The following is a 27269-nucleotide window of genomic DNA, read 5'->3' on the forward strand; positions in this document are numbered from 1 at the left end:
AGTTTTGTCTCCAGCAGGTATATTTTTTAATAATAGGAGGAGATTCAAGCTTGCTGCTAAATGTAGACCAGGATGCTTGTAGCTATTGTGCTGGCTGTGATCTGATAGTAAAAAGTCTGACAACACCAGGTTACACTGTGTTTACCCCAGTCCAACGCCGGCACATCCACATCATGTGATCTGATAACCAGGAATGGAGAGCTGTGTGAATGGGAACATGTTTGTGTGCAGCGTAAATGCTAGCACTAATTGGTTAGGCCTAATAGTCTGCTTCAGTTTTCTATATTTGACATACCTGTACGTGTTCACAAATGGATAAGAACAAGCAAAGGCCATGCAGTCTTTCTAAGCTGTTCCGCCGCCATTCAATTAGGATTTGGCTGGTCTAAACTCTATTTATATATTGGTTAATTTTGTGACTGTACTAAAATCTTTCCATTCATCCTCAGTGTCAATAACTTTTTCGAGGAGATTCAGATTTTCACAACCCTTTGTGTGAAGCAGGGCTCTCTGACATCACCCCGGCTCAAATTATTTTGATGATTCCCTGATTGTTTGCGGCCAAGTGGAATTTCTCTTTGTTTATCTTCTGCTTTATTTGGCTGTGGCTTGAACGATGATCTACCAGTGGGCAGGCTGAATTCCTCTGTCCTTACAGTATCACTGCTGACAGACCCTTTCTTGTTCCAGGAGCTGCCGTGTTTCCACCGGTTCCCAGTGGTCAGCGTGGGGCATGGCAGGCAATGGGGGCTGGGTCTACTGACAGCTCCTCTGATGAGATGCCTTCAGTACACCCCTTAATCCAGCGAGATGTAGTCACTCAACATAAACCCAAGCGAATCAAGCAAGAGGAGGTTTCCATGCAACCCGGCCATAACTGTCAGTTTTATACAGGTGGGTGCTACAGAAGGGAAGACTGCTGAAAGCAGCCAGAGCACAGAACTGAGCTTCATTGTCTCCTTTGCTGATAATAAAGTAATAGCATGGAATTTATGGGACAGAAACAAGCCACTTAGCCCAATAGGCTTGTGAGGCTACTTCTGCTCCACACAAGCCTCCTCCCATCCCTTTTCATCTCGCCCCATCAGCATCTCCTGCTATTCCTTTCTCCCTCAAGTTGTTAGCTAGCTTCCCCTTAGATGCAACTCTGCTATTCACCTCGACCACTCCCTCTGGTAGCGAGTTCCACATTCTAAATGTTCTCTAGGTAAAGAATTTCCTTTTGAATTCCCTCTTTATTTATTTGTGACCACTTTGTCTTTATTACCCCTAGTTCTGGTCTGTCTCTCAAGTGGAAACATACACTCTACATCATTCCTGTCAAAATCTTAAAGATCTCGATCAGGTCACTCCTTAAACTTCACTTTTCTAGAGCAAACAGCCCGCATCCTGTTCATTTTTTCCTGATAGCTATTGCCTCTCAGTTCTGGTATCATTCTTTTAAATCTTTTCTGTACTTTTCTGGTGCCTCTATGTCCTTTTTATACTATGGGGACCAGTCTGTGCACAGTATTTCAAGTGTGGTCTAACCAAGATGAAAGGCTCATGAACAGAGCTCCTTGGGTAGTTCACGCAGTAAGTGGACTACATAGTCCAGGACAGTCCCAGATTCCATCTCTGTGTTGCACTGGCTGACTTGATCTCGACCTGGGCAGTAATTGGAATGATAAGCTTCAATTGGTGAGAAGGTCAGTGTTTCTGATGCACAACTGTACCCTCCACACCCACCACGTCTCTCCATTCCACTTCACTAAACCCTGGTGTTATGATGGCCTCGGGGGATCATTACTAGATCTCTCTTGTGGGCCTCATTGAATACGAACTCACTTATTAGGCGAGAGGAGGCTTGCCCAATAGGGGAGAAGCACAAGGGGAATTAAAATCAGCTGGCTCCATCAGGCCGGCAAGGCAATAAAGATCAGGCAATACCCACCCGCCATTGCCTCTGCCCGGTTACAGACTTGGGCCTTGTTACTGGCAGTCCAGGACCTGGATCAGTAACATCGATACACTGAGTCATCAGTCATTGCCCGGAAGCCCAGTCCTCCACCAGCTATGGAAGAAGTTGTGATGATCCTCAATATTTTGGACACCTTGCTGGTATCTGCATAAAAGTAGTCAGTCCTGTCTAAACAAAACACACCGAAGAACCAAAAATCTATACACACAGACAGAACATTCAAAACTGTCGACCCAATCCATGTGACGAACTTCAGGAAAGCCCTCAGTTGGGTTCCTGGGATCATAATGGAGAAGAGGTCCCAAGCCACATAAGGTCCAAGTGCAGGGCAAAATTGTCATGAAACACTGGACCACCTCAGAAATAGGGAGCCTGTGCCAATACAGGCCTCATTACCAGCCATGGGGACACCACTGCCAGTATCAAGTCTCAAATAGAAGTTGATTCCCCACCTGCCCCTCTGGATTCCAAAATGGAAGCAAAAGAGACCAGTGGCCCTAATGCAGTGAGTTCTCAAGAAGAGCCAGAGGCACTGGCTTTATGGTGCTCCCTTTGGAAGCAAAGATCTCCGATCTGCTTCACAGTTCCTGAACTGGTCTTGCCTCCCAATAACCCCAGGCCGACCGCCAAGGTGGGGCAGAAGTACCAGGGAAGAAATGGACTTGAAGGCAGAGGGATCTGATTTGATTCTTTATTGTCACAGGTAATAGTGTACTGTGAAAAGTATTGTTTCTTGCACACTATACAGACAAAAGCATACCATACATAAAGTAGGAAGGGAGAGAGTGCAGAATGTAGTGTTACAGTCATAGTTAGGGTGTAGAGAAAGATTAACTTAATGCGAGGTAGGTCCGTTCAAAAATCTGATGACAGCAGGGAAGTAGCTACGTTTGAGTCAGACTTTTGTACCTTTTTCCCAATGGAAAAAGGTGGAAGAGAGAATGTTTGGGGTGCCTGAGGTTCTTGATTATGCTCGTTGCTTCTCCAAGGCAATGGAAAGTGTAGACAGTGTCAATGGGTGGGAGGCTAGTTTGCGTGATGGATTGGGCTTCATTCACAACCCTTTGTAGTTTATTGCTGCCTTGGACAGAGCAGGAGCCATATTAAGCTGAGTCACAACTAGAAAGAATGCTTTCTATGGTTCATTTGTAAAAGTTGGTGAGAGTTGTAGGGGACATGCTACATTTCCTTAGTTTCCTGAGAAAGTAGAGGCATTGGTGGGTTTTCTTAACTATAGCATCTGCACGGGGGGGGGGAGAGGGGACCAGAACAGGTTGTTGGTGATCCGGATACCTAAAAACTTGAAGTTGTCAATCATTTCTACTTTGTCCCTATTGGTGTAGATAGGGGCATGCCCTCCACTACTCTTGCTGAAGTTGATGACTGTCTCTTTTATTTTGTTGCCATTGAGGGAGAGATTATTGTCGCTGCACCAGTTACAATGTTACAATGGCCAAAGGGGATCATCAGTAGATCTCCTATGGGCCTTGCTAAATATGAGCTCCCCATGAAGTGAGTGGAGGCTTGCCCAATAGCAAAGAAACAACAGAGGTGAGAGGGTTTTAAAACCAATTGGCTCCACTCAGGCCCCAGTCAATACACTTGGGACCGATCTTTACTCTTTAATATTCAGGTATCACTGTAAATAAAAGAGTGATTGGTGATGGAAGACTGGCCTCAGTAAGATTATTCCATCTGGAAAAATAATCGCCTCAGATTTTATGAGCAATTTATTTTCATTATTAACCTTCACCTCTGAGGAAATGGGGCAATGTTGGGTTTCAGTCACCTCACCCAGGGTGTCTTTCTTTATGACCGTTGTGACTCATGTAAGTAATGGTTGCTCTGTGAGCTTCCCATATCCAGAACCAGATATCATCTTCAGGCGAAGGAAGAGAAAACAGCAAAAGGGTGATAGATTTTGCATGTGAAAGCAGGAATGAGTGACTGTACAGAGTAAATAAAGATGAACAAATGTGTGCAAGAGAGTGCAAATGAGTAAGTGAATGTGTGCGAGAGGGTGAATGATTGCCCAGAAGAATCTGTGTGAGAATGAGGATGAGTTGTGTGAGAATGAGCAATGGTATACGATAGTGAGAATGTGTACATTTGTGAGAGACAGCATGAGCGTGAATGTGCGTCTGTGCATGGAGGGAGTGAGCGCCCTTGCAGCAGCAAACTCACACCATGGTTAAATAATGAACCTTTACTTATGGTTCCATTAAAATATTAGTGACTCTGAACATAAACCGGCAGCAACATAAATGACATAAACGACATAAACCCCCGTAGCCCTCCAATACCTGCATTAAGCGTTCGGAAATTGAATTTTACTCCATGGATCTCATGGTTTTGACTTTTGCAACAAGCGACAAGGTCGAGGAACAGCAGCAGATAGTAAACAAGATTAATTTGCTTCTAATTCCAATAATGAACTGCACTGCATTGGCAGCACTCTTTTCATCTCCTGTAATACATTGCCAGAACTCTACCACCTTGCCTGCCATGGAATCGATGGGGGCAAAGGACTGACAGCAGAAATCTCTGTTGTCTCGAGCAGGAATTTCTGATCTTGATCGAGCGAGGCCGTAAAATCCCACCCAATTTCTCTTACTCAGCCAGCCCATCGCCAGGCATAATGGGATACATTTCCCAATTGGGTTATGTGATCAGTACGCAGTCCTTTTAAATTGAGAAAAACAGCTGCTCTGGAGTGGTTTATAGGATTATATTCATAGTTTAGAAGAGCGGGGATCTCATAAAAGTTTATAAAATTCTAACAGGGTTAGACAGCGTAGATTCAGATAGAATGTTCCCGATGGTGGGGGAGTCCAGAATTAGGGATCATAGTTTAAGGAGAACTGAGGTGAGGAGAAACTTCTTCACCCAGAAGACGGTGAACGTGTGGAATTCACTATCACAGAAAGTAGTTGAGGCCAAAATGTTCTGATTTCAAGAAGAAATTAGATATAGCTCTTGGGGCTAAAGGGATCAAGAGATATGGGGGGGGAGGGGTTCAGGATATTGAATTTGATGATCAGCCATTATTAAAATGAATGGTGCAGCAGGCTCAAAGGCCAAATGGCTTTCTCCTGCTTCATGTTTCTCTGTTTACAAAGCATTAATCAGGGCTTGGGGAGTGGCGGGGGGGTGTCAAATGACATTTTGAAACAGCAGAGCAAAGCAAGACCAGTTTATAACAGGTGTCTGAACTCACAGATTAGATTAGATGGTTGTAATCGCTCTTTGAAATCGCACCATATTTGAATATATAGTTTCAATTTTATTTGGGGTAAGGGAGATGGTTCGGTTCAGTTTCTGTGCTTTGTGTCAATGCAGAATAATATTGGTAAAAAATGATAAACGATTGCGGAGTTATCACTGCAAATTTAATCAAGAAATAATGCAACAATTTTTCACCTACATCTCCTTTCCCCCCATTTACACGAGCTGTTAAAGCAGTGTGAGTCACACAGAGTAGGAAAGTTCTAGATTCAATCCCTGACCTGTGTTAAATTATTTATTTGTTGGCAGCAGTGTTACAATTGTGTTCAATGGTCCTGAGTTAGGGAGGAGAAAAATCGACCAGGGTCGGTGCTCCTGATCACAATCACGGCTGTGAGTGAACATCAGGGAGAGCCATAATTCAGCTTATCTGAGATCTGTGATGCTCCTGCAGTTCAACAGCCTACTCATACTCAATTTCTAGTTTGGGATCTGAGGAATAACCAGTATGAATCAATTCCTTCAGCAAGGGCAGATGAAGAGACATAGGGATAGACGAACAGGAGTAAGCCGTTCAGCCTGTTGAGTCTGTTCCACCATTCAATACAATCATAGCTGATTGGATATTTCAATGCCTTTGCACCCACTATTCCCATGACAATTGGAAGGAGTGAGTAAAAGTGTTGGGTACCATTCGCTATACAGAACAAGACTATCCCAAGTTTAATCTCTCCTCTGGGCCTTCAATAAAGTATTATTCGTTTAAGAAAATTTGATAAAGGTAGTAAGAATTTATTTCAAAATATGTTCCAGAAGGATCAAGATAAAATGAATAGGATAGGAAGGAAATAAACAGAAAGGAATTAGAATGGCTTAGGAGAGAAGGAGAAGCAAAGGAAGGAAGGAATCAAGGAAAAGGAAGAAGGAAGTGAAAAAAAGAAAAGGATGGAAGAAAAGAAAGACTAAAGAGAAGAAAAGGAAGAGAAGGACAAAAGGAAGAGAGGATGTATAGAAAAGGAAGATGGGACAGTGAGAGTCTGGAGGAATGGAAAGTGACAAAAGGAATAAAAGGTAGAATAAAGCAACAGAAGGAAGGGGGAAAGGAAGGAAAGAGAAGCAAAAAGGAGAGCTAATTCACAGGTAGATTCTTACAATGCAGAAGGAGACCATTCAACCCATCGAGTCTGCACCGACCACTCTCCCACCCAGGCCTTATCCCCATAAACCCATGCATTTACCCTAGCTAGTCTCCCGACACTAAGGGTCAATTTAGCATGGCCAATCCACCTACCCCGCACATCTTTGAAGTGTGGGAGGAAACCAGAGCACCCAGATGAAACCCACACAGACACAGGGAGAATGTGCAAACTCCACACAGACAGTGATCCAAGCTGGGAATGGAACCCAGGTCTCTGGCACTATTAGGTAGCAGCGCTAACCACTTGCCAATGTGCTACCCCTACAAAAAGAAGAATAATCCTGATTTTCATTCATTGCTGTATTATTGCCTTTAATTGACTGGCCCTAAGTTCTGGAATTCCCTTCCTAAATCTTTCTGACTCTAATTCTCTCTTCAACATTCCTTACAATGTGCCTTTTTGATCAAGTATTTGGTCACCTGTTCTAACCGCTTCTTCTGTAGCTCAGTGTGAAAATGTATTGGGAGTTAGAAAGAGGAATGTTGGGAGAATGTTTCCACAATGGGAGAGTGGAGGACTTGTAGGCAGAGTCGCAGAATAATGAAGTGTTCGTTCAAGATGAATTAGAGGAACAATTTCTTCTCTCAATTAATGGTGAATTTTTGGAATTCTTTACCTCAGGAAGTTATGGAGGCCAAGTCCTTAGAAACTGAGGTCAAACGTTTTTAAACAGGAGGAGAATTAAGGGTTGTAGAGATAAGGCAGGAGAATGGATGGAGTGAGCATTAGATAAGCCATGATCTTATTAAATGACAAAGCAGACTCAAAGGGCTAAGTAGCCCACTCCTGTTTCTACTTATTATGGTCTAATTTGCCAACCTTTCTGTTAAGTACTTTGGAATTTTTATTGTGCTAAAGGAGCTATCTAAATCAAGTTTTTGTTGATGCAACATTACAATATGCAAATGCTTATATTTATTCCTGTTAACTGTATCCTCCCAGCACCATTAGATCTGAGAAGTCAACGAGAGATGCCTGGAACCTCAAATGAATCTCCAGCAACAGGCAACCAGAGAAAGGCAGAGCAAGTTCAAACAGAGGAGGATTCTTGCAGTCACACCTATCAGCTTTACAAAGGTAAGAATTTCCCCATTAACAAGCAAAAAACTGGCAAGTCAGACTTTAGCTTTTGTCTAAAATACATGGCAAAATTGATATTGGGTGTTAAATATTCCAGCTGGTCCCATGCCCTACAGGACTTGGATCAGGATCAGCAATAACTGCTGCTTTGTGGCTTCTGTTTAAGTTCATTGTGAAAATCTGGATACACTGACTACAGGAGGAGCAGAATCTTCCTGGTCCTTAAGAGAGAGCTTTGGAGCAAGAAGGTGGCGCTGGGAAAGCTTTGGAAAACTCTGTTGGGGTGGCTTCCCAATGCTATGCCACCTCAAAGTTTCCTAGGGATGATTAGTTATTTTACTGCCTTTTTTTCTTAATTTGTACATGAGATCAAAAGTAAAAGTTAAACGAAAATGACTCTCTTTATGGCTCACAAGTCAGAGTGTGGTGAGGTTAAAAACATTCCACAATCATTCAATCGCTCCACCACTGGCACACAGTAGCAGGAACTCAAGTTTCTTAGACAGCACCTTCCAAACCCACTACCACGAGAAGGAAAAGAGCAACAGATACCTGGGAACACTACACCTGGAGGTTCCCCTCCAAGTCACTCACCATCCTGGTTGGAGTTCCCTTCCTAACAACACTGTGGATACCTCAGGGATTGCAGCAATTCAGGAAGGCAGCTCACCACCACCTTCTGAACAGCAACTAGGGATGGACAATAAAAGTTGTCCTTCCCAGCAACCCTCACATCCTGTAAATGAATTTCTAAAAAGATGATATACGCCCATTATTTTCTCAGAGTGACTACCTCTGGTGGGTTGCCACTCTGGGGAAAATCACCCCATTGAAGTCTCAAAGCCCCTGTCATACCCAACCTTCCTCTCTCAGGCTGGATGAGACAGGAGCAGCGAAGCGCACCCCCAGCTGCCTCCGTGCAGGATAACTGGAGCGCAGAGGGGTACGACAATCCCACTTCTTACAGCACTCGTTGCCATAAAGAAAGTATTTAAATGTACAATTTAATGAGAGATGGTAAGTTTGAAAGGTAAATGGGGGTTTGAAATCAGGACAAAGGCACACCACAATCGAAACAATGTGCAACAACAAACTCTTTGCTTTCAGAGAGTTCATGGTTAGGGAGACTTGCTACATGTTTCGTGGTGTCATTAATTGTGTTGTCGCTTCCACTGAAGCAAGTTTACAATGCAGGTGTGTTTCAAGCAGATATTGGTTATGGTCACTGATTGAGGCAATAGCAGCATAAGCAGTCCAATTGAATAATGAAAGGAACCTGCTCACTTCAGGCTAAGCACAGTGTAGGACATGGTGTAAATTAATAACCCTACTACCAATCGGTTCCATCTCATCATCTTGCTCAATCATGGGACTGTGCCTCATTTTAGCATTGTTAGAATGCTTGGGGATGAACACTGGCACAACCTCAGGAAAAATCTGATCTAAGCTTAGCTGTTCGTCGCCTCCCTATGAGTCAGTTTTACTTTGAAAGATTTATTATTCGTTCTTTGAACTTTCTAAAGTTTGTAGCCTTCACCCAATGTTTTGTTTCTACCAAAAGTTTCTTCAGATCAGCAGTTTACCTCAGACTCATCAGACACCTCATCTGATGAAGGCACTTTGACACAACCTTCAATTCATCGGGTAGCAAGCACCCATCACACTATAAAACGAGTCAAGGAAGAAGAGAGTCCTCAACAGCCTATCCACAGTTATGCATTCTACAGAGGTGAGACCTTCTTTGTCTGTGATCTTCTCTCCCCATAATCAGAGTAGCTCAGGCTAGCCCTAACTAGAAAACAGCCCTGTTCTTTTTAATTCATCCATGGCATACGGATGTCACTGGCTACACCAGCATTTATTGCCCAATCCCAATTATTCTTGAGAAGGTGGTGGTGAGCACCTTTTTGAAATGCTGCTCAGTTTCTACTCATTAATCATCTTTCATTGACAAGCTCAGCATCTTATGAATATAAGTGGTTTGGTTCATTTGAGTTAATGTGGAAACAGTGACTTCTTGTAGTCCCTGAGGAGTCACGGTCATGGTTTACATGGAAATCAAATCAAAATCATAAAATCAATCCTCCACACTGATAAGGAGGTAGGTAACACACCAGTCATCAGTACAGAAAATGACCATCATGAATTTGGTTAGGCCCATTTCAGTACTTGAGGAGGAGTGATAACCAAGTTGGAGGGATTCAAGCAACGAGTTGGGGAGAGATGGCCTCAGATCTGGGAGGTGACAATGTATTCTAGAATCATGGAGTTTGAAGGTGGGTTCTTGAGGAAAGAATTGATAACTGTGGCTTTGAAAGGGAGCAGGAACCATTCACAGCTAGCTTGCAGATCCAGGAGTTTAATGGAAATGGGGTGAAGAGACCAGATGCCAGTCTTATGGATGAGAAAAGGTAGGACATAGAAAAGGAGAAAATATATAATCAAATGGGGCTTGTGGCTGGGGAGATTTGGCTTGTGGTCATGAAGATGGAATGCATTAGAGACAACTGAATGATTTCTCTCTCTTATGATGACAAGGAAATCTAAACGTTTTTAGAATTTGTTATGTGTGACGGTACAGTACAGGACTGAAGGAAATAAATGGTAATACAGAAAAAGACCTTGAGTTTTCTTTGCTCTTAATTGAGTTTTTTGAGGAGGTTCCAAAAATGATTGACGAGAGAAGGGCCATGGATGTTGTCTACATGGACTTCAGTAAAGCATTTGACAGGTCCCTCATGGCAGGCTGGTGCAAAGGATTAAATCACATGGGATCAGGGGAGAACTAGCTAGATGGATTCAGAACTGGCTTGGCCATAGAAGACAGAAGGTAACAGTGGAAGAGTGTTTTTCTGAATGGAGGCCTGTAACTAGTGGTGCACCGCAAGGATCAGTGCTGGGACCTCTGCTGTTTGTAATATATATAAATGACTTGGAAGAAAACGTAGTTGATCTGATTAACAAGTTTGCAGATGATGCTAAGATTGGGGGAAATGCAGATAGTGATGAACTTTGTCAGAGAATACAGCAGAATGTAGATAGGCTGGAAAATTGGGTAGAGAAATGGCAGATGGAATTTAATCCAGACAAATGCGAGGTGATGCATTATGATATATCCAATTCAGAAGGGAGCTGTAAAATAAATGACCATCAGGAGTTAGACACACTGAGAGATCTGGGAATCCTTAAAAGTAGCAGCACAAGTGGAAAAGGTAGTGAAGAAAGCATATGGCATGCTTGCCTTCGTTGGATGAGGCATCGAATATAAAAGTTGGCAAATTATGTTACAATTGTATAAAATGTTGATTAAGCCACATTTGGAATACTGTGTCCAATTCTGGTCAACACACTACCAGAAGGATGTGGAAGCCTTGGAGAGAGTACAGAAAAGGTTTACCAGGATGCTGCCTGGTATGGAGGATATTAGCTATGAGGAGAGATTGATCATATTGGGATTGTTCTCCCTGGAAAGGCGGAGGCTGGGGGTGGGGGGGGGCGACTTGAAAGAAGTTTATAAAGTTATGAGAAGTACAGATAGGATGAACAGCTGGAAGCTTTTTCCCAGGGCAGAATGGCAATTACAAGGGGGCACAAATTCTAGATAAGGGGGGAAAAGTTCAATGGAGATGTGCAGGGGGGAATTTTTTTTAGAGGATGATGGAGGCTTGCAATGCACTGCCAAGTGAGGTGGCTAAGGGAGGTTAGCCACATTTAAGACTTGTCTTAATAGACATATGAACAAATGGGGACTAGAGGGATATAAGTGGTTGGTCTAGATGGGTAAACATTATCGGCACAGGCTTGGAAGGCCAGAGGGCCTGTTCTGGTGCTGTACTGTTTTTTGTTTCTTGTCATCTTGTATGTCTACCTAAGACAATGCCTTGGGTTTAATGACCCATCCAGAAGAAGGCACCTCCAACAATTTAGTACTTCACTGAATTGTCAACTTAGATTATGCGTTCGAGTCTCTGGGTTGGGGTTCCACATGCTTTTGACTCAGAAGCAACAGTGCTACCTCTAAACCAAAGCTTACATCGCTGAATGGAGGGATTGATAGGCATAGAATAGGGATTCCAACACACTGGGTTTCACTGTGTTAGGTTTATGGAAAACAAAAAGGAGGCCAGATCCCTTCTCGTGTTTTCCAATGACTTCTGTCAAAATCTGAGTATTCGAATATCCTGAGACAAAGACTGGATTTGGCTGAAACTGCCAACACTCACCGTCTCTCTCAAAAGTGAAGAGCTAGTGATTTGGGATGGTAGGAAAGGGTTGCTGAGGCCTGTGAAACTATAGCCCACAAAGAACTTGGAGAGGAGAGGGAAAGAAAAGAAACTGGGAAAGGTAAAATTTCCATACATGTTAATATGAGGCGGCACGGTGGTTAGCACTGCTGCCTCAGAGCACTATGGACCCAGTTCGGGTCACTGTCTATGCGGAGTTTACATATTCCCCTGTGTGTGCAAAGGTTTCCTCCGGGTGCTCCGGTTTCCTCCCACAGTCCAAAGATGTGCAGATTAGGTGGATTGGCTATGCTAAGTTGCCTCGTAGTGTCAGGGGGATTAGCTAGGCTAAAGGCATGGGACTATGGAGATAGGGCCTGGATGGGATTGTGGTCAGTGCAGACTCGATGGGCCAAATGCACTGTAGGGATTCTATGATTTGTCTATGATTCACTGCTAGTCACCACTGTTGAGGGAAAAATATAGGTAGGCTGGGCAGCATCACACCTTCCTGTAGACAACTACAATTCAAAAGCAATTGTCTTCCACCTGACAGGGCCAGGAGAGTTGCCAGATCACAGACACGAAGCATGCTCCTCAGACAATCCCTCGGATGACATCATGAGGACCAAGACCCCAATTTATCGCACAGTCGCTGGTCGCAACAGGCATGAACGTATATTGGAAGATGAAGAGTCCCTGCCCAAAGCACATCAGAGCAAAAGCATTCCTTCTTACAAAGGTACAAATCACTGCACAGAAAAACTTACTATAAACTGGAAACTTTTCTCATGGGCTTAACTTGTAGCTCAGTAATAACACTCTTGCTTCTGAATCAACATTGTGGGTTCAAATTCACGCTGGACACAGGCTGACAGTCCACTGTAGCCTGCAGAGTAGGCTGCAAAAGTAGCACGATAAGTCCAAGTCTTTCTTTTCTCTCCAAAGCCATACCCAAGTGACCAGGATCCTAGAGCCTTACATTTTCCTTTCTGTAGCTTCCGAAATACAACAAACTGAATGGTATTTAAGCATTAGGCTGACTCAGTTGGTAGCACTGCCTGAGAGTCAGAAGCCATCCTCCAAGCTAATAATCAAAAAACAAATAATCTGGATTGATGTTCCAATGTAGTGTTGGGGCAATACCACTGTTAGGTGTGTGAGGGAGAGGGACAGAAAGTCGCTAATAATAGGCAAAAAGAGGCTCAAATTATCTTTGCATTGTAGGCTGATTCTGTAGTAATTTTTCTTTATGAAATACTTATAGGATAATTTTCCATCCATGCTGAAAGACATTTTTTATTATTATTGATATACAAAGAATAAACAAGCATGTTTCACAGGTTCATGATGTGCCAAAAGGCTTTACAACCAATTAAGTACTTTTAAGATGCTGCAATGTAGGAAATGTGGCAGTCAATTTGTGTACAGTATGCTCGAACAGGAAGTTGATAACAATTGGAAAATCAAAATATTAATGTTCATTGGATAAGTATTGGTCAAAGCAATGAGAAGAACTCTTTACACTTGCAACCATCGTAGAGAGAAAATGAGGCCTCCGGTATACATTGTAATTTTTATGCTCAAGTCTGTGGAGTGGGACTTGAACCTACAACCTTCCAACTGAGATGAAAGTGCTACTCATTTAGCTAACACAGTGCACCAGCAAAGACTGGCCCCATTAGTCAGATTGTAACCACAGCCTACAGCACGAAACTGTGCCTCTGCATTAATCAGTACCACTGAGTCAGGAAGGTGAGTGCAGAAGAGAAAAATAAAATGTTTGTTGCATTTTTTTTTCCCCTCAGGAAAGCAGACTCTGGCTCAAGTGCTTCAGCAGTTGGGGGCTCAGTTCCCCTCTCGAGGTCCATACAGTGAGCTCCCAGGGTCACATTCTATCGATCCAGGGGCAGAACTTTCGCACAACCAAAATGGAGGGCAAGCGAGAGATGACTCCATGTCAAAGAAGAGAAGTCAGTTTTACAAAGGTACATTCATGTGACAAGAGTTTCAATGAACCACAAGGCATTCTTTCAATGAGTACAGAGACAGAATTTCTAGCCAGCAACAGTTACAGTACCCATACACACCTTTAACTATCCATCCTGTTTACCCATCATCCACTGTGCTCGCTGATCTACACTAACTCCACTCCTTCTATCTGTGTAGCTTTCTCAACTCTCTGAAGTCGCTATGTTTCTCCAATTTTGGACGTGTGCACCATTTAAATATTGTGGCTGCAACAGCAATCAGAGGCTGGGAATTCTGAGGTGAGTAATTCACCTCCTGATTCCCCAGAGCCTGTCCACCATCTACAAGACACAAGTAAATAGTAAGATGGAATACTCTCTACTTGCTTGGATGAATGTAGCCATTCATTCAACATCACTCAAAAACCTTGACACCATCCAGGGCAAAGCAGTCTGCTTAACTGGCACTCCATTCACTCCCAAATATTCACTCCTTCCATCACCGATGACAACAGTGAGTACCGTCTACAAGATGCACTGCAGGAACTCACTGAGGCTCTTTAGACAGTTCCTTCCAAATCTACAACCAGTATCATCTAGAAGAACAAGGGCAGCAGATGCCTGGGAACACCACCACCTGGAGGTTCCCCTCCAAGCCACTCACCATCCTGACTTGGAAATATATTGCCATTTCGCCACTGTTGTTGGATATCTTGGAACTCCCTCCCTAACAGCACTTTGGATGTAGCTACATCTCATAGACTTCAGTGGTTCAAGAAGACAGCTTGCCACCATTTTCTCAAGTGCAATTAGAGATGGGCAATAAATGCTGGTCTCGCCAATGACATCCATATCCGATGAATGAATAAAACGAAGCTCCAATTCTCAATGCTCTATGAATGGTGGCCGTGCCTTAAGCTGCATGAGCTCAAAGCTCTGGAATTTCCTCCCTAAACCTCTTCACTTCTTTACCTTGCTGCTCAAAACCTCATGCTTTGTTCAAGCTTTTGGTCACCTCTCCAAATATTTCTTTATGTGGTTCAGTTGTCAGATTTTATTTGAACACAGCCCTGTGAAGCACCTTATGATGTTTTGCTTTGTTAAAAGAGCTATATAAATGCAAGTTACTGTTGTGCTGTTTTAATTCGGGCATCAAATGTTTTTTTGTGGGCATTGAGCATCCATAGAAGCACAGTGCTGACTGGACAGTCTACCTCTCTTAGCAAATCCACTGCCCTGTGTGATACAGACTCAAACGGCCCCAATCTGGTCACAAGTGGGCTAGAACTAGAAAAACTGCAAAGTTGTCATAAAAACCCAGTGGGTTCATTAATGTCCTTCAGGGAAGTAAGCTGCCACCCCTTCCTAGTCTTGCCTGCATAACTCCAGTCCAAACTGCATGACAGATTTTTACTGCCTGGGATGGGTAATAAATGTTGCTTTGTCAGAATCACCCACATTCTGAAAATAAATGCAAAAATGTTGAATTTCAGTCAGTGCTGAACTGGCTCATAAATAATCACAAAGGCTAATAGAATGTTTGGCTGGCCAGAGTAATAAGCGGAGAAGCTGTGCTAAAGTTGGAAAAAACCTTGGTCAGACACTGTCTGGAGTATTGTATTCAGTTCTGTGCACTGCCTCTGAGTACCGATATTTTGGCTTCAGAAGGGGAATATAGGGCAGATTCAACAGAATGAAATTGGAGCTTTAAGAGTTACGAAGATGGTTACATAAACTTAGATTGAATTCACTGAACTTAAAATTTAATTGAACTTTCTTCATTAATAAAAGGATTTAATAGGATGGATACAGATAAACAGTTTCTTCTGGTTGGGGGCATAACCTTAAAGTTAGAGTTAAACCTAAAACATTCAAAGGGTGGTGAATGTCTGGATTCTCTGCCCATTGACATGGTGGAGGCTACCTCACTGAATATATTTAAGTCACAGGTAGATAGATTTCTGATAGACAAGAGAATTAAGGGTTATGGGGAAAAAGCAGGAAAGTGGAACTGATCCACTTCAGATCAGCCATGATCTTATTGAATGGCGGGGCGGGCTCGAAGGGCTATATAGCCTACTCCTACTCCTATTTCTTATTGTTCTTATAACCATTCAGAAGTGATGTCAGGAAGCATTTCTCCACACAAAGAGTATGGAATCCTGGAATTCCCCCAAAAGGCTGTAGATATTGGGAGTCAACTGAAATTTTTAAGACTGAGAGGAACAGACTTTTTTTTAAGGTGAAGGGATTGAGGGGTATGGATCAAAGGCAAATAAAGAGTTATACAATCTGTACAGTGCAGAAGGCGGCCTTTTGGCCCATTAAGCCTGCATTGACAACAAGCCCACCCAGGTCCTATCCCCGTATTTATCCTGTTAGTATCAGGGGGTCTAAGGGACAATTTAGCATAACCAATCATCTTAATCCATACATGTTTGGAGAATGGGAGGAAACCAGAGCAACCAGAGGAAACCCATGCAGACACAGGGAGAACTCCACACAGTCACCCAAGGCCATAACTGAACCGGGGTCCCTGGTGCTATGAGGCAGCAGTGCTAACCACTGTGCCATTGTTCCACTGTTGTTGAGGTACATATCAGCCATGATTTAATTAAATGGTGGAACTGCTCAACAGACTGGATTGTTTCCTCTTGTTCCTGTGTTCCTCAACTAGACATTCACTTGAGTAAACATGCTGGGGCAAGGAACTGGAATTAATTGTGGTCTCTGTACTCATTAAAGTCTGAATAGCAATCCCCTTGATGATCCATCTGAACTGCTTGCTGAAGTGAAATGCCATACAGTTCAGAAGGTCTCAAGTGTCTTTTACAATTTGTGTTGAGTTAATGATCTCAGTCACATCCAGCAGTGGAGGTATTGCAACTGAGCTCAGCCCCTGTTCAATAGCCAATGACTCCCTCCAAACACTGCATGCATACAGACACATGATACCAACTCTACAACCACAACTTTACAATCATTGCTGTTTAAATACATCAAGTGAACAGTAAGGGAGGCTACTATCCGGTCTCAAAGACACAACCTTGTATAGTTGAAATTGGTGCTTTTCTACTCTTGCACATTAGGTACAGGAATAGTGAACATGGATTCACTGAATTCCTAAAGCCAGAGCTGAATCTGTTTCCGGCTTGCACAGAGGTCGCCCGGTACAAGATAGTTGGCCCAGGATTGCTTCCTGGATTAATTTTGATCATATGGGTGGTGGCAGGAGGTGCTTGGAGAAGTTGGAGTGGAGTTTTCTCGATTATTTTTCCATTTTAATGTATTTGAGCTTTTCCACCTTCAGGGGATCACACAGTGAGGTGGGGTGTGTCTGCATGGGATACAACTCATGTATGGAACTGGTCTAGTGGATCAATAGGTCTTTTTAGACCCTATCTTAACCTATTTAAAATGAATGGGTTACCATTAGTGTTTATACAATTACTATCACAAAAATCAAAGCTTAAGTGGTCCACATAAAGAGTGGTTTAAGCAAGGTACATAGAAAACACAAAGCCAACAGCCCATCATGAGACAGAATCCTTATGAAAGTTTAACTGTATATATTCTGTTCCAATAATTCAGGTGAGAATAGCTACGCAGGAGGCCTGCATTCTGCCAAAACAGCCGAAATCAAGGTCCAGGATGAATGCTACAAAAAGGCTGAGCTAGCTGCAACGTATGCTCTGCGCAATGTGTATTTTGCGGCCAAAGAGATGATTCCCAATTCATCAACAGAAGCTCTGAATGAGTTGTGCATAATTCAAGGTCTCACTGACCTGTCTGGACTTCACTCAGACAAGCTCATCTCCTACGACAAGTCAATCGAGGAATTCCAACAAGCCATCGCTGAAGTGACAGATGAAGGAATCCTAAAAAGAGCACGGTCCAGTAACTGTTTCAGCATCTTGATCGATGAGTCTGAAGACTGTTTCACAGAGCCATGCTTGTTCGTGTACCTCCGAATCATTGAGCAGGTTACAGGAGGGTACGAACCCAAAACTTACTTCTTGGCAGTCAAAAAACTACAAGAAGAGGTCACAGCAGATAAGATCACGGCACAGTTAGTCGATGTGCTCAAAGAGAAAGATCTAGACGTGAAACAGATGTGTGGATTTGCAATTGATGGCTCTGCTGTTACTGCTGAATGCAAGAACAGTGTAGTCACTCAGTTAAAGGCACAGACACCTGGACTCTTATCCATCCATTGTATTGCTCATCGATTAGCTCTCAGCAGCGTATCTGCTGCAGACACTGTCCCTTATCTGGTGAAGTACCAACAAACTCTTGATTCCATTTATCAACACTTTGTCAATTTGCCAAAGAACAGGGATGGTCTTGAGGCTATGCAAAAAGTACTGAGAGACACGCACAAAGACAGCAGCCCTTTCAAGGATATTTTTCCATCCAGGTGGCTTATAGTCAGAGCATCGGTGGAAGCTGTAATCCGCAATTTTGGCAATCTTGTCTCGGCACTCCAGAACAGTCAGTCAGCCAGAGGTGCCGGACTGGCAAAAACCATCTGCACCTACAAATTTTTGCACTGTAGTCACTTCTTGGCTGACATTCTCCATCAACTTTACATTCTGTGTAAGAGTTACCAGACCCCCAACACTGACTTCTCAATTGTACACCCCCTGTTGAAATCAACGGTCACCACGATTAATAAGTTAAGTGCTGAAAGAACCGGTGAGATGCTCAAGAACCTCTTAGCTGCACTGCCACCCAACTTGTGGGATGACAGCCTCTCTGACTGTTCCTTTATGTTTCAGAATCACCGGATAAAAGGAGGGCGCCACCAGAGGACAGAAGCAGAAAACACTTGTCAGGCTTTCCTCGAAAATCTCACACGAGACCTTCAGGCCAGGTTTTCGGAATCCAAAGATGCAGCCACCATAACAGCGATGACTGCCATATTCGACCCCGCACACGCCTCTGACTCCAAGAGCAGGCACATTCAAACTGTGACTGATTACCTGTCCTCACTTTCTGACGAGAGTGATAAAGATGATTTTGAGATGAGCTGCAAACAGGAGCTGGTCAGTTTCATGAACTTCGTAGAATCTCAGCCTGGTGTTCATGCGCTCACTAATGCCAAGGATGTGTGCAAGCTTGCACTCAAGCAAAAACTGATGTTTCCTGTGGTTAGTTCACTAGCGGAACGGTACCTGGCTTTGCCAATTCCCACTGCAGATCTGGCTGCTGCGTTCAGCAGACAACACGTGTTCAGGACCAAACTTGGAAACTCACTGAGCAGCAAGTCACTGGAGAATTTGATCAAGATCTCAATCCACGGTCCTCCAATCAAGGAGTTCAACTTTGTAGCTGCCTATTCCAAGTGGGCATCTAGCAAAGCACAGCAGCAAAAGAGTTAAAGGCTTGCGGAGACTAACACTCGTGCTGCTTCTTGTGGTTTTTTTTAAAAAATTGTTTGTTATAAGCAAGAAAGAAAAGGGAAACCTATCTGTGGGCAAACCCTTGGAATAAAATAAATACAGCTTCACACTGAAATAAGAACTTTCTAACAACCAAAACGTACAGAAACCCTAGGCAAAGAAAATCTGTACAGAAAATGCTCAATAAGCTCAGCAGATCGGCAGCATCTGTGGAGAGAGAAACAGAGTTAATGTTCTGAGTTCAGATGGTTTCTCTCTTCACAGATGCTGCCAAACCTTCTGAGTTTATCGAGTATCTTCTGCATTTCTTTCAGATTTCCAGCGTCTGCTTCTATTTAAAGAAGATCTGTAATCTGATGAAAATTGTTTTCTCCTCTCCTTTTCTGTTTGTTCCTGAAAGTCGCTAACTATTGATAATGAATTATATAGACTTCCCCATTTCTGGATACATGGTTCTCTCTCAGCCCTCATGCCTATTCCTGCAGTAACTGACTGACTACTACAGCAGTTTCCCTTTAAAGAAAAGATAATGCTTGCAGTTATAAGCTGGCCTTTTCCCATTTTCAGAAACACCTCACTCCGTCTCACAAACAACAAACTGCTCTGTGGTGCTGTGCCTGCTCTTAGGGTAACTACTTTGCGGACCAGAAGATTCTACAAACAGGTATGAATCATTGTTGGTCAAGGAAAGCTGTGCTGAAAAATAGATCTGAGTAGTTTAATGCCAATAATTCTTTATGCAACAAGTTCCCAGTTTCTAATTTATTTAGCCCTTTCCTTCATTAGGCCTCTTTGCATTGCACACACGCTTTCTCCCTCAGATGCGATAAGAGAGAAGTCAGAGAGACAACACTGATGAAAAAGGCCTGCATCTACACTGTTGCCAACTCTGGCTGGATGTATTCCTGGGACTGTCAACACATGGCCTCCTCATTCCACTGGCCCACCCCCACACTCTCCAACTGGTTAGCCAACAAGCCCAATAGCAAGTTGAAAAACAAACTATTATCCATTTTGACGTTGTTTGCCAATCAAACAGCCTCTTTTTTTCCATCAACAATACCTTTATAATTAATAAATAAAAATGTTTAAAGGAAATTACTATTTTAAATTCCACTTTGATTTTTCTCCTAAAATTGCTTCCAGCAATGTACTGGAGATTGATGTTCAGTTCCTGGAGAGTAGGCAACCCTAGTCAACACTCTCAAACTGCAGTTGGCAAAATTTCTTATATTCCATGATTACCTGTTACATCTTCCAGTTATGTCATGGTGATGCAAAGCTGTGCTAAGAAAGACAACAGTGACCCTGGACGTACTGTGGCAATGCAGAGTTGCCTGTCGCTGCGCATTAGTTTGAAGGATCAACAGTCAGGGACTGTTCATTCAGGGTAAGGGAGACAACTTTTCCTGATACACACGTCCAGCACAGGTTACTGCACAGTGATTCTGAGCAAGACTCCAGGCTATTAGTTCCCCTTACTTAGCCCAGGCTGGCAGATACCAAATGTAGCTTCCCAGCTGCTGCCACAACCAAGAAGTGCTAAACTAGGATAGCACCCTTGTTCATCTTTAAACATTGGAATATCCTGAGGTCACGAAAGGTACTGTAGAATGACAAAGTGCTTTACAACCAATAAAATACTTTTGCATGTGTAAACAATGCTGTAATGTAGGAAATGCAATAGACAATTTGCACACAACAAGCTCTCACAAACAGCAATGTTAACCTAACTCAAAAAAATTAAGATAATCTGTTTTAGTGAAGTTAGATGAGGATAAATATTGGCCAGGACAGTGGAAGAATTCCCCAGGTCTCGTTCAAAACAGTATTGTGGGTTATTTTATGTTCACTGAAGAGGTGGTCTTGGTTTATGTCATCCAAAAACGGTACCCTTCACCTGTGCAGCATCCTCTCAGTACCACACTCTCATCTCTGAAATCATTAGCACTCTGTGATAACTTACACTAATCAAATGTTCTGCAAAGTCTGATGCATTTGTACAGGGAAGGCTCAGCTTTCTGTTAAAATTCTGACTTCGAGTCAAACACATTTTTTTTATCCATCAAGGGACATGGGTGTCGCTGGCTGGCCAGCATTTATTGCAAGAAGTCTCACAACACTGGGTTAAAGTCCAACAGGTTTATTTGGTAGCAAAAGCCATTAGCTTTCAGAGCACTGCCCCTTCATTAGGTGAGTGGGAGTTCTATTCACAAACAGGACAGAAAAAGATACAAACTGTGCCTTTATATGTCTTTATAAGACACAAATTTGTGTCATTATATGCCCTGTTTGTGAATAGAATTCCCACTCACCTGATGAAAGGGCAATGCTCTGAAAGCTAGTGGCTTTTGCTACCAAATAAACCTGTTGGACTTTAACCTGGTGTTGTGAGACTTCTTACTGTGTTTACCCCAGTCCCATCGCCAGCATCTCCACATCAGCATTTATTGCCCATCCCTAGTTGCCCGAGGGCAGCTGAGAGTCAACCACATTGCTGTCACTCTGGTGTCACATGTAGGCCAGACTAAATAAGGATAGCAGATTTCCTTCCCTAAAGAACATTAGTGAACCAGATGGGCTTTTCCGATAATCGACAATGGTTTCGTGGTCATTAGTAGATTCTTAATTCCAGATATTTTTTATTGAATTCAAATTCCACTATCTGCCGTGGCAGGATTTGAACCCGGATCCATGGAACATTAGGTGAGTTTCTGGATTAATAGTCTAGCGATAATACCACTAGACCGTTATAATTGCTTTATGGAATTTTTTTGAAAATAAACAGAAAAAATGCCTTTAATCTATTACCTAATTTATACAATAGTATAACACAGGTTAGGAGAATATTAAAGGATTTTCAGGGAAATAGAATGCTCCAGTAAGTTTGAACACAACCTTTTTATAACCTGGACCTTATCCAAACTCAGACTTAACTGATGGAATGAAAATCTCCTCTCAGTTGGCCACAAGTAGAATGGGATCATACAGTAGAGGCAGAGGCCATTCAGCTCATGTGCCTGTACTGTTTGGAAGAGCTCTCCAATCAGTTCCATTGCTCTGCTTTTGCCCCAGATGTGAAAATTGAGTCTTTTTAATTATTTATTCTACTCCCTTCCGGAAGCTGCCATTGAATCTGTTTCTATCACCCTTTCAGGAAGTGCATTCCAGACCTCAACTTTTTCAAGGAGCAGTCCCAGGCTAGTTTGCATTAGACGTTATCTCACAACACACAAACTGCTCCTAATTTAGCATACTCACCCACTGGGATTTTACAGCCTCACTCGGGCAAGACCGGAAATTCCCGCCCAAAGTTAACAGAGATTTCTGTTGTCGGACCATTGCCTGCGCCGATTTCATGGCAGACGAGGTGGTATGTGTTGTGTCAGGAATGGAAGACTGTGCTTCAGATACAGGTGTGCTGCTAAGAACAGTGTCAAGGAAACTTCACTGGATTGAATCTGAAACTGAAGCTACTTCATTCTGCAGAAGGATACCTTTCACCTGATGACCTCAGAATTCATTCAAAAACGTGAAACATTTTTTGGTTTCTTAGCTAATCTCTGCTTCTGTTTTTGATTTTCCCAACTGCACTCCGTTCCATAGGGTTAATGGCAGGGGGATGATCCGACCCCAGGTCTCTCCCACTGCCTGTGAAATGGGCTGTAGTGGACCTGGCAGACTTTCTACAGAGGATGCTGTTCCAATTTTACTTATGATGTGGATATGCCGGCGTTGAACTGGGGTAAACACAGTAAGAAGTCTGACTTTTTACCCAACTTTACTTAACAGTTTTGTAGACAGTGAAATCAAGAACTTGGATCTTGGTATTACTGTGACAGGACGGTTTCCAGAAATCTATCAGTCTGAGGAACAGGTGCAAGAGGCATTGAAAGGCCCTGCAACAATCTTGCTTTTTGCGAAAATATTATTTGTTTTATTTCATTGCCCAGAAGATTTATATAGAGCATACTCTGCAGTCAGCTCCCCCTGATGGCTTAACAGGTAAATGCCTCAGCATAACATGGGGACTGAGTCAGCCCAAACCAAATGTCCAAGATTGTAACCCTGTTAAAGAAAGGATTTGCCCCAAAAGACTGAGTATGGCACGAGGGGGACATTGAGAGGAAATTGTGTAAAACAAAAGGTAACAGACAAAAATGCAGCATCCACATCAAAAAGTATCTTCATCCCTGGCCCTCTTATCTTGACAGAAGCCATTAGACAAGGGAGGTGGAGCAGCCAGGGTGGCGGGGTGGGGGGAGGGGGGAGATCTTACATTTATTTTGGGAAAATCACGCACTATGTTTCAGAGCCTCCAAAGAAATCTACAGAAATAGGGATTCTGTTTTCGTCATTTGGAGAGCATATCTCTCACAGAGATACATTCCCCACTGCTGGACCCAAGGACATGTTACCATTGGGTACAATTTAGGGCCAAGTTGGGGTCCTACTGGAGATCAATCAGCTAAACAAGTGTGGCCTAACGACATAAAATTATAAGATGATTCAGCATTGAAAACCATTCAACCCATCATGCTTGTGCTAGACCTTTGAAAGCATTATCCAATTAATCCCACTCCTCTTTCTCCTATAGCCCTGTGATTTTTTTTCATTCAAGCATTGCTCCAATTCTCTTTTGGAAATTACTACTGAATCTGCTCCCACCACCTTTTCAGGCAGCACATTCTAGGTCACAGCAACTCACTGCATTAAGAAATCCCTTCTCATAACCAGTGAGTTTTTTTACCAATCATCTTAAATCAGTGTCCTCTAGTTACCAACCAAGCTTTCTATTAGAGGAAATAGTTACTGCTTAATCTATCAAAATCCTTGATAATTGCTACTAAAATAGAAACCCGTAACAAAGTGGAAACCCTTAATCCCAGTTTAATAGCTTCTGCACTTATCTAGTGTTCTGCATCTCGAAGTATTAATAAATATCCCATTGCTCAACCACTTAGGGACCATCTGATTTGTTCGAACCTTGCTTTCCATATCTGTATGGAACTGAGCAGGAAGAATTCCAACCGCCTGTGTAGTCCAGATGCTATTAATGAGCCAGACAATCAATCATAAATAAAGACAAAGGGGTCAACCGGACTCAAAATGTCAGCTCTTTTCTCTCCTTACAGATGCTGCCAGACCTGCTAACATTTTCCAGCATTTTCTCTTTTGTAATCGTAAATAGTGCCCTGGAGTACTTTAGTCTGCTTTGTAGATTTTTATAGCACTGAAGATGGCCATTCAGCCATCACATTTGTGCCAGCTCTTTGGCAGAATTATCAAGTTAAGCCCACTCTCCAGTTTTTTCCTGCAGCCCTGTAAACTTTTCCAAAAACCTGCTCAGCTCAAAGTATCAAGATTAATGAGTCTGCCACTTGCTGGGTCACAGTGGAGGCAACTCACCCCTAAACCTTCCCATCCCACTCATTCCAAAATGAATTTAACAACATAAGAACTAGGAGCAGGATTAGGCCATCTGGCCCCTCGAGCCTGCTCCACCATTCAATAAGATCATGGCTGATCTTTTTATGCACTCAGCTACACTTACCCGCCCACTAACCATAACCCTTAATTCCTTTACATTCCAAAAATTTATCCATCCTTGCCTTAAAAACATTCAATGAGGGAGCCTCAACTGCTTCAGTGGGCAGGGAATTCCACAGATTCACAATCCTTTGTGTGGAGAAGTTCCTCCTCAACTCAGTCCTAAATCTGCTTCCCTTATTTTGAAGCTATGCCCCCTAGTTCTAGTTTCACTGCCAGTAGAAACAACTTCCCTGCTTCTATTTTATCTATTCCCTTCATAATCTTATATGTTTCTATAAGATCTCCCCTTATTCTTCTGAATTCCAATGGTTATAGCCCCAGTTTACTCAGTCTTTCTTCATAAGCCAACCCTCTCAACTCCGGAATCAACCTAGTGAATTTCCTCCGCACCCCCTCCAGTGTCAGTATATCCTTTCTCAAGTAAGGAGACCAAAACCGTACTCTAGGTGTGGCCTTACCAGCACCTTAAACAGCTGCAACATAACCTGCTGTTTTTAAACTCCATCCCTCTAGCAATAATGGACAAAATTCCATTTGCCTTCTTAATTATTTGCTGCACCTGCAAACCAACTCCTTGACAATCCTGCACAAAGACACCCAGGTCCCTCTGCACAGCAGCATGCTGCAATTTTTTACCATTTAAATAATAGTCCATTTTGCTGTTATTCCTACCAAAATGGATGACCTCACATTTACCAACATTGTACTCCATTTGAATACAGGTCATGGTGAGAATGATTTTACAAGCAGTGGAAAAAAAATCTAGAGGATCATCTTTTCAGCAGCTTATTTGTCCATTTCAGACCACTTTCCTAAATCTCGGATCAACTGACATAATAGCATTCATATACACGCTACCATTAGATTTCATTTGTGCCTTTCATGACCTCAGGATGTCCCAAAATACTTCACAACCAATGAAATACTTTTGAGGTGCAGTCTTATTTGTTGTAATGTAGGCAGTACAATGTAGGGGACTACATGGTGGTTAGCACTGCTGCCTCACAGAGCCAAGGATCTGGGTTCGATTCCCAGCTTAGGTCACTGTCTGTGTGGAGTTTGCGTGGGATTTCTCTGGGTCCTCCAGTTTCCTCCCACAGTCTGAAAGCGTGGTGGTTAGGTGCATTGGCCATGCTAAATTCTCTGTCAGTAACAGGCGTCGGGAGTGTGGCGACTAGGGGATTTTCACAGTAACTGCATTGCAGTATTAACGTAACCTACTTGTGACACTAATAAATAAACTTTAAGCTTAAAGTGCAACAGCCAATTCATACACAGTAAGATCCCACAAACAACAATGTGATTATGATCAGTTTTTTTTTTAAATGCTGTTGGTTGAGGCATAAATAATGGTCTGGACATGGGGCAGAATTCCCCTGCTCTACTCTGAAATGATGTTAACAGATATTCAATATCCACCTGAAAGGGTAGATGGGATCGCAGTGTAATGTCTTGAGGATGGTGCCTCCAATTCCCACAGCATCGCAGTGAAGTAACAGCCTCTTGGTTAAGGTAGCAATCACACCCATAGAATTGCATTTTAGGAAGGGTCAGGAAAAAACAGTGATGAAATAAAAAAAAGACAGTTCTTCAAAGCTACAGACATGTTGGTTGCAGATCATTGGTGCAGATCCACGTAGAGTATTTGCCAACTTACTTTATGTTGTTGTAAACACAGGTCATTATTTGTCAGAGGCTGGCACTTTCTCACAGCAACTGGAAATGTTTCACAGGATCCTTAAAAGATGTTTAAAACCTTGTTGTTGAGTTGTTGTCTGGAATGGAAAATCTGTTTTAAAAGAAGGCTGATGTTGTTCACTATGAGGCAAGGGTGCTGCAGCTGGGATTCATTTCAGACAGTCTGGCTTTCAAGTGGGTTGTCTGGAAAGTCCAATTGTAAACCTCTTACTGAAAGTTGAGTTCTTCAATAAGAGTTTCCCCCCCTCCCTTTCTCCGCTTACCTCCAGACTCTATTATGCGGAGGGATAAGCTATGAGACACAGCAGTTTTATGGAGCGATGAGAGTTGTTCCTCTTAAAGCAACAAAATTTAAAGAAAGGTTTAAAAGAGGTGTTCAAAATTGAGTGGTTTTGAATAAGAATAAATGCAATAAAATTGTTTCCACTGACAGAAGGGTCAGTAATTAGAGAGTACACATTTCATAAAGATTGGTGAAAGAACCAGAAGGGAATTGAGGAAGACATTTTTTTTAAACTTGGTAAATTATAATGATCTGGAATTCAATGCCTTAAAGGGGATGGGGGTGTGAGTGGAAGCAGATTGAGTAGCACTTTTCAAAATGGGAACTGGATATATTAATAACAAGGAAAAAATTGTAGAGCCATAATGAAGGGTCAGGGAGTAGGACGATTTGTGTAGTTCTTTAAAGCACAGACACAACAGGCAAAACGGTCTCTTGTGTTGTGCATTTCTGTGAATCTATTAGGATTAATGAAAACCTGCAACAACTTGCACTTAGAGGACATCTTTAGCATTGTCAGATGTCCCAAGATGCTGCACACGAATGTTATCACACAAAATTTGGCAAACTTCAGGAGGAAATGTCAAAACAGGTAATCAAACAATTGGTCAAAGGAGCACCTTAAAGGAGGAGAAAGGAAAGAACAGCTTGCAAATTAGCTGCCATGTTTCCTACA

At 42.6% G+C, this 27269-nt stretch overlaps 2 protein-coding genes across 3 annotated transcripts in view; one reads left to right on the top strand and one right to left on the bottom strand.

Moving 5' to 3' along the window:
- The window catches only part of LOC145359231 (sorting nexin-11-like), a 137497-nt gene that overhangs the window by 70577 nt on the left and 39651 nt on the right, over positions 1-27269 (bottom strand). The window lies entirely within an intron of this gene.
- On the top strand, positions 846-19205 carry LOC145359230 (uncharacterized protein C17orf113-like). Its single transcript, XM_080213724.1, has 6 exons — positions 846-894; positions 7327-7461; positions 9026-9193; positions 12244-12429; positions 13496-13675; positions 17249-19205. The coding sequence occupies exons 1-6, from the start codon at positions 861-863 to the stop codon at positions 19036-19038; spliced, it is 2493 nt and encodes an 830-aa protein (XP_080069850.1). The 5' UTR covers positions 846-860; the 3' UTR covers positions 19039-19205.

The sequence above is a fragment of the Carcharhinus amblyrhynchos genome, chromosome 27, assembly GCF_965287045.1.
Source record: "Carcharhinus amblyrhynchos chromosome 27, sCarAmb.v2.hapA, whole genome shotgun sequence".
In the NCBI taxonomy this organism is placed as follows: Eukaryota; Metazoa; Chordata; class Chondrichthyes; order Carcharhiniformes; family Carcharhinidae; genus Carcharhinus; species Carcharhinus amblyrhynchos.

Coding starts and splice junctions, on each gene's coding strand:
- LOC145359230 (XM_080213724.1), top strand. CDS start 861: ATGCAACCCGGCCATAACTGTCAGTTTTATACAG. Junction 7,462..9,025: donor CACCTATCAGCTTTACAAAG/GTAAGAATTTCC, acceptor TTCTACCAAAAG/TTTCTTCAGATCAGCAGTTT. Junction 13,676..17,248: donor GAGAAGTCAGTTTTACAAAG/GTACATTCATGT, acceptor CCAATAATTCAG/GTGAGAATAGCTACGCAGGA.